At 37.5% G+C, this 13,092-nt stretch overlaps 1 protein-coding gene across 5 annotated transcripts; it reads left to right on the top strand.

The window, feature by feature from the left end:
- Positions 1 to 265: 265 nt before the first annotated feature.
- Positions 266 to 10,391, top strand: LOC107274390 (rho-associated protein kinase 1). 5 transcript variants are annotated; one of them, XM_025091645.1, is made up of 11 exons: positions 266 to 334; positions 407 to 592; positions 1,305 to 1,375; positions 1,645 to 1,735; positions 1,821 to 1,997; positions 2,583 to 2,729; positions 2,791 to 2,912; positions 6,703 to 6,915; positions 6,998 to 7,267; positions 7,384 to 7,883; positions 7,953 to 10,391. In XM_025091645.1, exons 9-11 carry the CDS (start codon positions 7,091 to 7,093, stop codon positions 9,940 to 9,942), a joined length of 2,667 nt encoding a protein of 888 aa, XP_024947413.1. In that variant the 5' UTR covers positions 266 to 334; positions 407 to 592; positions 1,305 to 1,375; positions 1,645 to 1,735; positions 1,821 to 1,997; positions 2,583 to 2,729; positions 2,791 to 2,912; positions 6,703 to 6,915; positions 6,998 to 7,090; the 3' UTR covers positions 9,943 to 10,391. The 5 variants fall into 5 exon arrangements, with proteins under 5 accessions (XP_024947413.1, XP_024947411.1, XP_024947412.1 ...); XM_025091643.1 differs by having other exon boundaries at positions 1,545 to 1,735; XM_025091644.1 differs by having other exon boundaries at positions 912 to 1,375.
- The last annotated feature ends 2,701 nt before the right edge of the window (positions 10,392 to 13,092 follow it).

Raw genomic sequence — 13,092 nt, 5'->3', positions numbered from 1 at the left:
TTTTTGGGGGGGGGGGGGGCGGCTCCGCCAACCCCTCCACCGATTTCCCGTTCTAACACTTGCGTGATCCTCCGTTACTTTTTACGTACGGGTTCATACATATTTTACGCATCGGGCATCAAAAAATAGTATTCGATACACGTGCGTAAGGTTTTACGCTGTAGTAGAAATTTATATTACCGGTAGAATATCCTGGTTATTTGTTGTATTCGCCTTTAGAGTTCGCTATGATCTATCCCCATCTAGGCTATTATCCCTGATGATAGTCATCTGGAAGGCGATACGGGAATCGTCCATTTCGCTTGCGGATTGTCAACGATAGTAGACCACACAGGTAAATACATTTGTTATTTAAAAAGTCATAGTAAAAGTCACGCTGTTTCTCCCATTCTGATTTATCATTAAGGCATAAGGGATTTTCACCGTTTCATCTTACTTATAAATACCTGAACCAAGAATGTATATAAATCTGAAGAACGACTCAAACGTATTCGCCTAATGGAATATAATACAACGGACTTACTCCAGGATATTTTACAAACATGATAAGCTGCAAATATTATCGTCTTCGGCAATACAGAACGGATAATGAGTGAGTACGAATAGGTGTTGTGTGAAATAGTTTAATGATTTTGTAAATCGCTAATAGTAGTAGAAAAGGAACCTTCCTCTGATATACTATATATAAAAAAAATATAAAATCTATTTCGAAATGTTATATAAATTATAATTTTTCTTTTAGTGTAACGAAAAAGTCTCATTAATTTACATCTTTGTATAATATTTTTTATTTGCTATGATATAATAATTTTATTTTGTTTAAAATAAATTTGTTAGAATTGATAATAGAAAGAGTACTATAACACCCTCGCGCGATTTTAAGCACTTATACAACGAAATTACTACTCTAGACTCAATAAAACGCTGTGATTAAGTGAGAAATGTTCTGCTAACCAGGATAATGTACTTTATATTATCAAACGAATTGAATACAGACAGGACTCAAACATTAAATCAGCATATCCATATTTGATCAGCTGCAATCGTATTTACGAGCCACCTTGTCTGCAAAGAAAATTCTCTTCTGGTATATGAAATGTTGATTTGACACAAGTTGCTAAGAATATTTTGATTTTATACATCAGTATGCGTCACCAGACATACAGTTCACGACGTATAGCAAGAAAACATCACGGTTGTCGAAGTATCAAGTCGAGAAGCGCCAGTTTCAAATTAGCTGTGCATATTGACTCACTCAACAATCTGCTGAAATACCGATCATCAGAAACAGAATTCCTTTACAGTACAGACATTATTCAAATGGACAGCAACTTCTAATATGAAGAAAAAGACATTACTTTGACCTACAAAATAAGTGAGTACCTTAACTTAGTCAAAAAAAACTCGTCATTTTACAAAAATATTTCACAGAGGTTTCCAAATTATTAATATCGAATACTTGATACCTCATACAAGATATAATTACACGTCAAACTGTTGCCTGTTTGTTTGATTTATGATATAGATCATAATTTGCTCCACAGTAACTAAGCACAATTGACTATGTAAATGATAGTTTCAAATTCGATTAAAAATTGTAAAAAACTACATGACATTAGAAAGGGTGGTAATATCGGTCAACAGATTTGGTCACTCCTGGTCCCAAAACTTTAGTCGCACCTCGAAATATCAACTAACCAGACGAATTTACAGCCAAATTATAGCTGAACGACAGGTATAATTCAATCTACCATATATGATCATTTCTTTAAAAAACGCTTCAATACCTTTGGGATTTCTTTGTCAATTTTTCTGTATAGGCGACTATTTAATGATACAATTATCATCAATATCATCATCCCAATAATACCGAGAACTTCATATCAACGTGGACTAATCGATGGACCGACTTTTTATGAAGAAGTGTACCGTGCAGCTTAGGATCATCTAACTGAGCTCATCTTCAGCAGTGTGATGCACGTAACGTAATGTGTAATGTGTGTGGAAGTACGGGTTATGTGTATATAATGTTATGACAATCAATGATATTAATAATTAAGTTGTTTTTTGTAAATTATATTACAATTATAGAAGAATATTATATAATAGAAACATAATATAATAGAAACGTTTCTTTTTTCGAGATATTCAATCAGTAGCATTATTAATACGTTGAATATTCTTACGCTTAACTAAAAAGTGAATAAGTAAAAAGATACATTACAAAATTTCTTCGAATTCGTATAGTTAATCTAATTCATATCCATGTTATATTTATTATCGGTGACAAGTTCAATGAGCCAGCTACAGTACGACAATATTGTATTAGATGTTATTCATGATAGTTAAGTGACATATGGACTACCCAATTAATACTCTCATACAATAGGTGCACTTTCGCGCGATACTTGACGCGTTTCCAACTTTACCTCAGTTCCAGTAATTTTTGCACGAATACTCTCTTCTAGCGAGAATTCAGAAGTGGAAAGATAAGCAGAAAGGGTGATGCGGATGGAAAAGGAAATTGCACACTGTGAGAACGTTGTCGAGGATTTTCCTTTTTATTATCTCTTTTCTTGCAGATACTCCAAAGACGTAATGACCTCTCCGTCTAGAAGTTTGCACGGAATTGGGGAAGAAAATGAGAAGCACTTCAGATATAGGATCCGAAGGCCAAGAATACCGCTGCCACGTATCACGTCAGGATAATCAGAAATCTCATAGCTTGGGTATGTGTGTGTTAACACCGGTTTTCCGTAAGGAGTAAATAATTTCTTTTTTCTCAAACAGGTAAAAAGAAAATCAAGAGTGATTATCTGCTAAATGATGTCGTAAAGCTAGACGATACCAACGGGGAGCTTGAACGGAAATTATCATCGGTTGACAAGTAGTTAAGGAGCTACTTGCTTCCAGTAAGTATCCCTTGAGAATAATCTTGGACTCCTTGCTGTCTCGCATTTGAAACTCGCCTGAATGTACGGATACAACGAAACGTGGCCGATAGTTAAGGATAGGTGTTCGACAACTGGAAAATCTGGTTGTATCGATTCTGTAGAGTCGCATTGGAAAGTGTACTATACAGGTATGAATACCTGTATCCCAGATAACATATAAGGGCATATTTGTAAAAAATTATCGCCCTACTCTTGACCATCCACTTTTAGGCTTATGATATCCAAAAAAAAACATTCGTTGTTGAATATCTAATATAATAATAATAATAAATAATGGTTGGTCAATATTTGAGTCCAACACTAGGGCACTCAAATAAGTCAAATCTTAATCACCCTTAAACGAGCCAGTACTACACAGCTTGTATGAATGTACCAGTAGGGTATATTATGTGCTATACATTTATATCACATTTCGCGAACTTACTTTTTGCGGTATAAGTCTATACCACATAATGTACCCTAGTGGTGAAATTTTACATGCTGTCTAGCAGTGACTCACTTAAAGGATGATTAACACTTGACGGATTTGAGACCTCTATAAAGGTAGCAGAGCGAAGTCCCCAAAATTTGCCGCTAGCTTTATACGAAGCTAGCAGAGCACTAAATATATCTTCGATATCATGGAGTTAAATTACATTGAAATTATGTGCTCTTTATATGCTTGCCAAATATTCAAAACACACGCCCCTAAATCAAGCAATTCTGCGAATAGCACCCCTAAGAGGCCCAAGCTAACTTCAAAATCAAATCTCGTGTATTTTTTCGATAGTATTAAATTAAAATACAACATATTTTAGTGCTCTTTATGTGCTTCTCGAATATCCAAAACAGACACCTAATTTTTATAAAAAATCGACGAGATTCGATTTTGAAGTTAGCCTCTTAGGGGTGGTATTGGCAGAAATGCTTGATTTAGGGGTGTGTGTTTGGAATATTCGGAAAACACATAAAGAGCACATAATTGCAGTGTAATTTGACTCCATGATATCGACGATATATCCAGTGCTCTGCTAGCTTCGTATAAGGCTAGCGGCGCACTTTGGAAATTGATTTTACAGAAAAACGTAAGGCGCACAAAAATGTTTAATTTAGCAAGAAATTAGCAGATAAAAAGCACATTACTTCTGTATATGGTAAAATAATTTTGGGGACTTTGCTCTGCTACATTTATAGGAGCGGATTTGAGTACTATAGTATTGGTCTGTACTATTTACCTAATTATTAGCATTCGACAACGAATGCTTTTTTGGGACATCATAAGCCTGAAAATGGACGGTCAAGAATAGACCGACAATATTCTACAAATGGGTCTTTTCGTATTGCCTAACGACGTCGCTTCGTCTCCTCTATCGTTTTGAGTTTGAGCAATACTCCTACGCGCGCTATTCGTCATCATCCTTAAATGTGAGACAATTTCTACTAGCATTTTTAAGAAAGTCGAGTAAAACCGATAACTGCATGAAAATGTCGCGCAGGTGTTTATGAGCTTCATAGAACATCTTATAACGAAGTTAATGGTAACGTTTATTGATAGTGCTATTTTGTACGCTCCTTATGAGCGTATGAAATGGGATGTAGGTAAATGCTCGGGGCTGGCGTCTTTAAGAACTTACGCGACATAGGATAAAATGATGAAATCAAATAACAAAGATATATTAAATTATCGACGACAGGTACAACAGTTTTTCCATGTGCGTCAATTACAATCGTCGAAAATAAATGTCGGTATTGTAGGAAAAAATTGTCAGGGAAGCGTCCTATATTTGTTTGTATATTCCTATCTCTCTCTGACCTGTCTTTGTGGAACAGACGATGCGCCTGCGTTAGTAACGTGGCCTTACTGGCGCTCTGTGCGAATCGACTAATCACGGCGATAATACATCGATAACATCGATCAATACATCGAAATCAATATGGCGTCAACTGAGGTTTCTGAGGTAGATCGCAGTGCTCTCCTCAACTTTGACAATTGTCAAACTTTGACAATAACAGGACGGGCTCGGCGGAATAGCGAGCGCTAGTATGGAGCTAGCCTCCGATAAAATTCTTCACAACAAGTTTATGGAATTACTATGCTCTTTCCCAGAGAGCCTAAATCGAGCTCAAAGATTTGAGTCACGCCTAATGTCTTATTATTCACGGTCGATGTACTTGTTCAATGTTGAAAATTGAACTTTTTCAATTCTTAATTTGAAATGCATTATTTAAATAATTAAAATGCTACATGGATTAGCGGAGAGCGCCAATCCTCTATTGTATATTATTTCTATTATTTTCCGTGGATTGAATTTCAAGAGATGTTTTTCATCTATCGGCTATTGTTGACACTAACCGCCCATCCTTATTGTTTGTTTGTTACGAGTGCGCTCTCTATTGTCACGCTATATAACATAAAGTTTTACAATTTTACGTATTCTTCAACCAATCTTAGGGATTGCTTTCTCTTTTTCGTTTACACGTTACGATTGAACGCAAATCATAGAAGAATTAGCAAACAGAAAAATGCCACGACGATAATCGTATTTCTTGGCATTCTCCTAGTCTAAATTACTGGGTTCAAATCTTATCGTACCCAAAAAACTCATTGGTTTTCCATTTCCTCAATATATTTTGAACATGTGCTGTCAAATGTTGATCATGTTTTTATTCTTTCTTACATTAACGTATCCACATCTGAATAAGAGTCATAAAGTTAGATAATTCACAGCATCTCCGAATGTCATGCGTTTCCTGTTTTGACAGTTGACTTGTTTTGTAGTCAAAGATTGGCATAATAAAGACAAATTTTTCTTAAATATGGATACGATAAGTAGTACTCTATAAGGAATCACTTAACATTGTAAAAATTATTAAATGACAATTAAATCATAATTAAGTATAAGCAAAAGAAATAACACACAAGGCTAGTGAAATCGTAACTGGAAATTCTGCAAATTAATTAAAATTATTTCAATAATATTGCTATATCGTATAATAAGTAGTTATGTAGTGAGTTATGTACTGGACATCATGATATGATTTCAATATTTTTTGTATTTCGATCAATAATGTAAGAAATAGATATTATGATTTTTCTTTTCAAAATTGGAACTCACAGCAATTCTATATTTAGCGAACTTTTTTATACAAAAGTTTTTTTGGGAAAAAAATTGCGGCTATAAATGACGAATGTGTTAAGTCAGTGTGCTTGAATACGTTATAACTAAAGAAAGTAGCTGTATAAATAAAAAAACGTTCAGTTAGCAAATTAATGTTGACATATTTGATACACACGTTGCTTACTGCGTAAAGTTTCGAGAATTTTTCACACAAAGATATCAAAAGTAACTAGGAGGGATTAATTAAAAATAATAATTACAACTTATATATGACAATTATAATAAACTACTTTCTACAGTCGAGAAAATCACAATCATAGTCGCCATACAAGGTTGACACAAATGGTGTCGAATTTCGACAAATATTAATAGCGATACCACGAATTAAAGTATATATAAAGGCCATATTCTTCGTGAAAATATAGTTCCGTCAGTGTTACAACTGCGGCATCAAAATGACAAAACTAGCAGTTTTTGCTTGCGTTCTTTTCCTAGCCTGCGTAAGTATCAGTAACCAGAAATTTCAATATATCCTAATTTTAACTGCCACTTGCTTAACAAAATGTTGGCGAATGGTCGTAAGTTTCAAATTTTGCATAAATATATAACTGTGCATGACCAATATATCTTTTTAATATTTTAATTTTTAGACAAGCCAGGCATTCACTCTTTCCGGATTACAAACGGCTATCGGTAAAACCCGAAATGATATAGAATCTATATTAAGCAACACATTAGAACGGGTCAAGAAAGCTCTAGAAGAATCTCTAGATAAACTAAAATTTCTTGTCAACAATCGTAAAACTGCTGTCAAGAGAATAGTCAATAATGTGCATACAATTGTCGATTTAATCATCAACGATGTACGTAACATATCATTTTGTGTAAATGATCTGCCAACTACACCTCCAGTCATATTACTTAATGATCTTAATTATCTAACAGGCTAGAGTAAGAGTTCGAAGCTTAATCAACTCTGTCACGACAAAAGACGTAAAGAAGTGCGCTGTTATTGGTATTACGTTTGAGTCCAATGCTATGAGTAGCATCTCTGAAACCACAAATTGCATAAATTCAGTAATTAAAACTGAAGAGAAGTACTTGAACCAGTTTATCGAAGAAACCAATACCATCATAGCTGAAATTCATGATGCACTGTCCTCTGCTGCCAAATGCCGATTGGAATCCAAAAATGCTGAACAATGCCAAAGCATCGTAAGACTTCAATTCCATTTAAATATGACAATTAATCAAGGATGAAATATGCATTATTATAATAAAAATATTGTAACACGCGGTAACAATATTAAAATTAATTACAATCTTTTCAGCATCAGAGCATCGCTTCAACTCTCTCACAAACTAGCAAATCGAAAGTATCGATTGCAATTCTTAAATACGTCACACTCATTAGAGCTCTTGATGTCAATAAAGCTGGTTGCTCAGTTGCCAAGACCCTTCACAGACTTAACGGTCAACGTTCCATCCTTATTCAAAATGTGGAATCCTGCATACAGAGCACTGAAGAAAGTGCAGAGACCGAAGGAAGCAAAGAGAGCGGAATTTCCGAAACTATTCCAAATTGGCTCGAAGATGATCGAGATATATTTAACTCCTCAAGCAGTGACCTTTACGAAGAAAGTGAAGCCTTCGATGAAGCTGCTGATTCTGCAAAGTCATCGGTCCCCGAAGACATCGAAGTCTCCGATGTTTCCGACGATGAAGTCGCAGATGATGCAGAGTTATCCGTGTCCGAAGTCACTGAAGTCTCTAAGGATACCAAAGACGAGGTCGCTGACACTGCAGAGACATCCGTCTCTGAAGTTATTGTCACCTCCGAGGATACAGTAGCCTCCGAAGTTTCCGTTGATGAAGAGTCATCCATCTCCAAAGACATTGAAGCCTCCGAGGTTTCCGAGGAAGAGATCGTAGATGTTGAAAAATCATCCACCTCCGAGGATACAGTAGCCTCCGAAGTTTCCGTTGATGAAGAGTCATCCATCTCCAAAGACATTGAAGCCTCCGAGGTTTCCGAGGAAGAGATCGTAGATGTTGAAAAATCATCCACCTCCGAGGATACAGTAGCCTCCGAAGTTTCCGTTGATGAAGAGTCATCCATCTCCAAAGACATTGAAGCCTCCGAGGTTTCCGAGGAAGAGATCGTAGATGTTGAAAAATCATCCACCTCCGAGGATACAGTAGCCTCCGAAGTTTCCGTTGATGAAGAGTCATCCATCTCCAAAGACATTGAAGCCTCCGAGGTTTCCGAGGAAGAGATCGTAGATGTTGAAAAATCATCCACCTCCGAGGATACAGTAGCCTCCGAAGTTTCCGTTGATGAAGAGTCATCCATCTCCAAAGACATTGAAGCCTCCGAGGTTTCCGAGGAAGAGATCGTAGATGTTGAAAAATCATCCACCTCCGAGGATACAGTAGCCTCCGAAGTTTCCGTTGATGAAGAGTCATCCATCTCCAAAGACATTGAAGCCTCCGAGGTTTCCGAGGAAGAGATCGTAGATGTTGAAAAATCATCCACCTCCGAGGATACAGTAGCCTCCGAAGTTTCCGTTGATGAAGAGTCATCCATCTCCAAAGACATTGAAGCCTCCGAGGTTTCCGAGGAAGAGATCGTAGATGTTGAAAAATCATCCACCTCCGAGGATACAGTAGCCTCCGAAGTTTCCGTTGATGAAGAGTCATCCATCTCCAAAGACATTGAAGCCTCCGAGGTTTCCGAGGAAGAGATCGTAGATGTTGAAAAATCATCCACCTCCGAGGATACAGTAGCCTCCGAAGTTTCCGTTGATGAAGAGTCATCCATCTCCAAAGACATTGAAGCCTCCGAGGTTTCCGAGGAAGAGATCGTAGATGTTGAAAAATCATCCACCTCCGAGGATACAGTAGCCTCCGAAGTTTCCGTTGATGAAGAGTCATCCATCTCCAAAGACATTGAAGCCTCCGAGGTTTCCGAGGAAGAGATCGTAGATGTTGAAAAATCATCCACCTCCGAGGATACAGTAGCCTCCGAAGTTTCCGTTGATGAAGAGTCATCCATCTCCAAAGACATTGAAGCCTCCGAGGTTTCCGAGGAAGAGATCGTAGATGTTGAAAAATCATCCACCTCCGAGGATACAGTAGCCTCCGAAGTTTCCGTTGATGAAGAGTCATCCATCTCCAAAGACATTGAAGCCTCCGAGGTTTCCGAGGAAGAGATCGTAGATGTTGAAAAATCATCCACCTCCGAGGATACAGTAGCCTCCGAAGTTTCCGTTGATGAAGAGTCATCCATCTCCAAAGACATTGAAGCCTCCGAGGTTTCCGAGGAAGAGATCGTAGATGTTGAAAAATCATCCACCTCCGAGGATACAGTAGCCTCCGAAGTTTCCGTTGATGAAGAGTCATCCATCTCCAAAGACATTGAAGCCTCCGAGGTTTCCGAGGAAGAGATCGTAGATGTTGAAAAATCATCCACCTCCGAGGATACAGTAGCCTCCGAAGTTTCCGTTGATGAAGAGTCATCCATCTCCAAAGACATTGAAGCCTCCGAGGTTTCCGAGGAAGAGATCGTAGATGTTGAAAAATCATCCACCTCCGAAGATACAGTAGCCTCCGAAGTTTCCGTTGATGAAGAGTCATCCATCTCCAAAGACATTGAAGCCTCCGCAGTGTCCAACGATGAGGTCACAGATGCTATAGACTCATTCGTCTCCGAAAATACTGAAGCCTTCGAAGTTCCCGACGATGGCGTCGCTATCGCTGCAGAGTCATCGCTTTCCGAAGACACTGGAGATTCCAATGACAAAGGAATCATCGGTACTCTCAAGCAGTGGATCCAAAAGTCTTGGAATAATATTAAATATCGAACGCCGAAATTCTTCGGAAAAAAGTGAAGTTTCCAACAATTCAGAAATGGAGGTCGTAGATGCTACTGAATCATCCGTCTCCGAAGACACGGAAGCCTTCGAGGCTTCCAAGGACGAGTCCGTAGACGTTGCATAATCATCCGTCTCCGAAGATACTGTAGCTTTCGAAATTTCCCACGATGAGGTCGCACATGCTTCAGAGTCATCATCCACTGAAGACAGTGAAGCTTCCGAGGTTTCAGAGAACTCGGATGAAACTTCAGATTAGGCGTCTTATCTCAAGCAGTCTATCGACTTCAAAGCTACTGATGCATTCAAAGAAGCAGATTGTAGCAAGTCTACAAACCCTGACATTTTCTTCTGTTCATAAAACATTATTCAGCAATTATTTAGATCAATTTAATTAATCTATTAATCTATTATAGATCTATCTAATTGATTGTGCTAATGAATATATAAGCGAATTATCTCCTATGGCTTTCGCTGTTTTTATTAAAATTACCTTTTCTACCCTCCATTATGATTTCCACTCCTAATGCTTTCAACAACCTGATTAGTAGTGTAGCTGTGCCGGTGTAGACCAAGATTCCTGGAACCGACATTTACCATCATTCGAGAGCCTTCGAAGGGTAGTGTCCGTGCTAAGTTGGCAACATCTGCGCCCACAATTTCTGGAAGTTACGTCATCAAAACCCTCGATTTCAAAAATTTTTGCTCTATTCCGGGAATTTTGTATTTCTTGATGTAAATTTGGACCCGCCAAGTAGTACTCGATAAGAAATCACCTAAAGTTTTGTTAATTATTAAATGACCATTAAATCATAATCAACTACCGGAAGCAGTAGTAATGTAAAAGAGTGGCGAAAACATAGGAAATTTTGAAAATACAACTAACATGATGGACCAGTACTAGATCATATAATAGGTAAACATGTAGTGACTTATGTACTTGGCCTCAATAATATGATTTCAATACTTTTTGTCACAGGAATTCACAGCACTTCTGTACTTGGCGTAGTTTTTTACACGTAAGTGTTTTTTGGGGGATATCACAAGGTTTTGTTGCTCAATGTAATATAGAAGCTTTAAGCACTGAAATCTATAATTTACAGATATAAAATGTAAGTGTAACGATGAATTCCATTTTGATAAACTGCATAGGGAGAGATGATTGCAGCCTCTTTATATCAATTTTTTCATTCCACCACTGATTGGATTGTATTCTACGATGCGATCGTGCAGGATCAGGCAGAATGCCGATGTATCGACAGGGAAATTGTCTTCCGCCTCGAATTCCAGATGAATATCGACAGATCCAAATTTGAGGGACTCGTTTTGCTTGGAGCAACCGATAACGATCAATGGAGCGTACTCGAGAAATTCATTCTTCATCAGCAAAGGCTCGGGATCTTTGCCATAGTACGTAGCTTCAAAGTTTGTATGTATCTCGTATAGTAGAGCAAACTGGAATATGATCAATGTCAAGATTCAGATTTCCGTAGGGATAACTTAACAAATTTCTAGAATACTGACAAGGGTAAACGGAACATTCGATGTCGAGGGGTCTCTATGATATATGTTTATGGCACCAAAGTTACGAAATAACTGATACTGCCAGTTGTCTCTCCATTCCTCAAAGGGTCCAAATAAACTTATGGTGGAGGTGACAATCGTTTCGAGGCTCTGTTTATACCTTAACCTCATTCCGATCGAATTTTGGAGTCAGGCAGCCCGACGTATCCGTCTGGGGTTAATTATCCGGAGCATAATCTACTGTGACACACAGTATTATATGCGTCGTTTGAAATTCTTTATATGGTAGCGTACGTGGCGTTTCACAGCTCGTCTAAGTAAATGGTGGCAAACGCGCGCGCTAAGCGAGACCGCCGAGGAATAGCACGCTGTCGGTGATCGGACGACGAAGTAAGAGAAAAAAGAACACTTCAAGACGTGCGAGTGTAGGGTAGAAGCCTTACGTAGCATTAATTAAAATATGCGAATAAGAATACCATAATAAATTGTATACTCATCACCATCATAAACATTTTCCGCCAGTATTTTTAAAACAGTCAAGTAAAATCGATACCTACATCAAAATTTCCCGCAGGTGTTTATGAGCTTCATAGAACTTCTTATAACAAAGTTAATATAGTTTTACTTTCTTACGCATTCTTCAACGAATCCTCGCTTTCGCTTTTTCCGTTTACATGTTACGATTAAAAGCAAATCATAGAGAAATTGGCAAATAAGAAAATGCCAATATTATTGCGGTTATAAATAACGAATGTGTTATGTTATTGTGCCTTAATACGTGTGTAATAATGTTATAACTGAAGAAAGTAGCTGTATAAATAAAAGAAACGTTCGGTTAGTAAATTAATATTGACATATTTGATATACACACGTTGCCTACTGCGTCAAATTTTCGTGAATTTTTCACGCAATGATACCAAAAGTAACTAGGAAGGATTAATTAAAAATAATAATTACAACTTATATATGATATTATAATAAACTACTTTGTACAGTCGAGAAAATCACAATCGTAGACGCTTTACCAGGTTTACACAATTGGTATCAAATTTCGACAAATATTTATAGTCAGAAACAGTTTTTTATTTTGATAGCGATACCACGAATTGAAGTATATATAAGGGTCACATCCTTCATGAAAAATATAGTTCCGTCAGTGTTACAATCGTGGCATGAATATGGCAAAACTAGCAGTTTTTGCTTGCGTTCTTTTCCTAGCCTGCGTAAGTATCAGTAACCAGAAGATTCAATATATCCTAATTTTCAATGCGACTCGCTTAACATAATATTGGCGAATGGTCGTAAGTTTCTTATTTTTAATAAATATGTGACTGTGCCTAACTAATATATTTTTTTTAATATTGTAATTTTTAGACAAGCCAGGCATTCACTTTCTCTAGATTACAAACGGCTACTGACAAAACCCAAAATGATGTAGCATCATTAAACGACACATTAACACTCATCCAGGAAGGTGTACAAGAATCTCTAAATAAACTAAAAGCTCTTTCTAGCGATAGTAAAACTGCTGTCGATTCCGCCAATCAAGATACTGACGTCTCCGAGGTTTCTGACGGCGAGGTCGCTAATGCTGGAGACCCATCCGACTCCGAAGACACTCAAGCCTCAGAGGTTTCCGACGAT

Source organism: Cephus cinctus, unplaced genomic scaffold (genome assembly GCF_000341935.2).
Source record: "Cephus cinctus unplaced genomic scaffold, Ccin1 Ccin1_scaffold3057, whole genome shotgun sequence".
In the NCBI taxonomy this organism is placed as follows: Eukaryota; Metazoa; Arthropoda; class Insecta; order Hymenoptera; family Cephidae; genus Cephus; species Cephus cinctus.
Note: the sequence above shows the minus strand (reverse complement) of the source record. Positions and strands in the feature narration are given on the sequence as shown.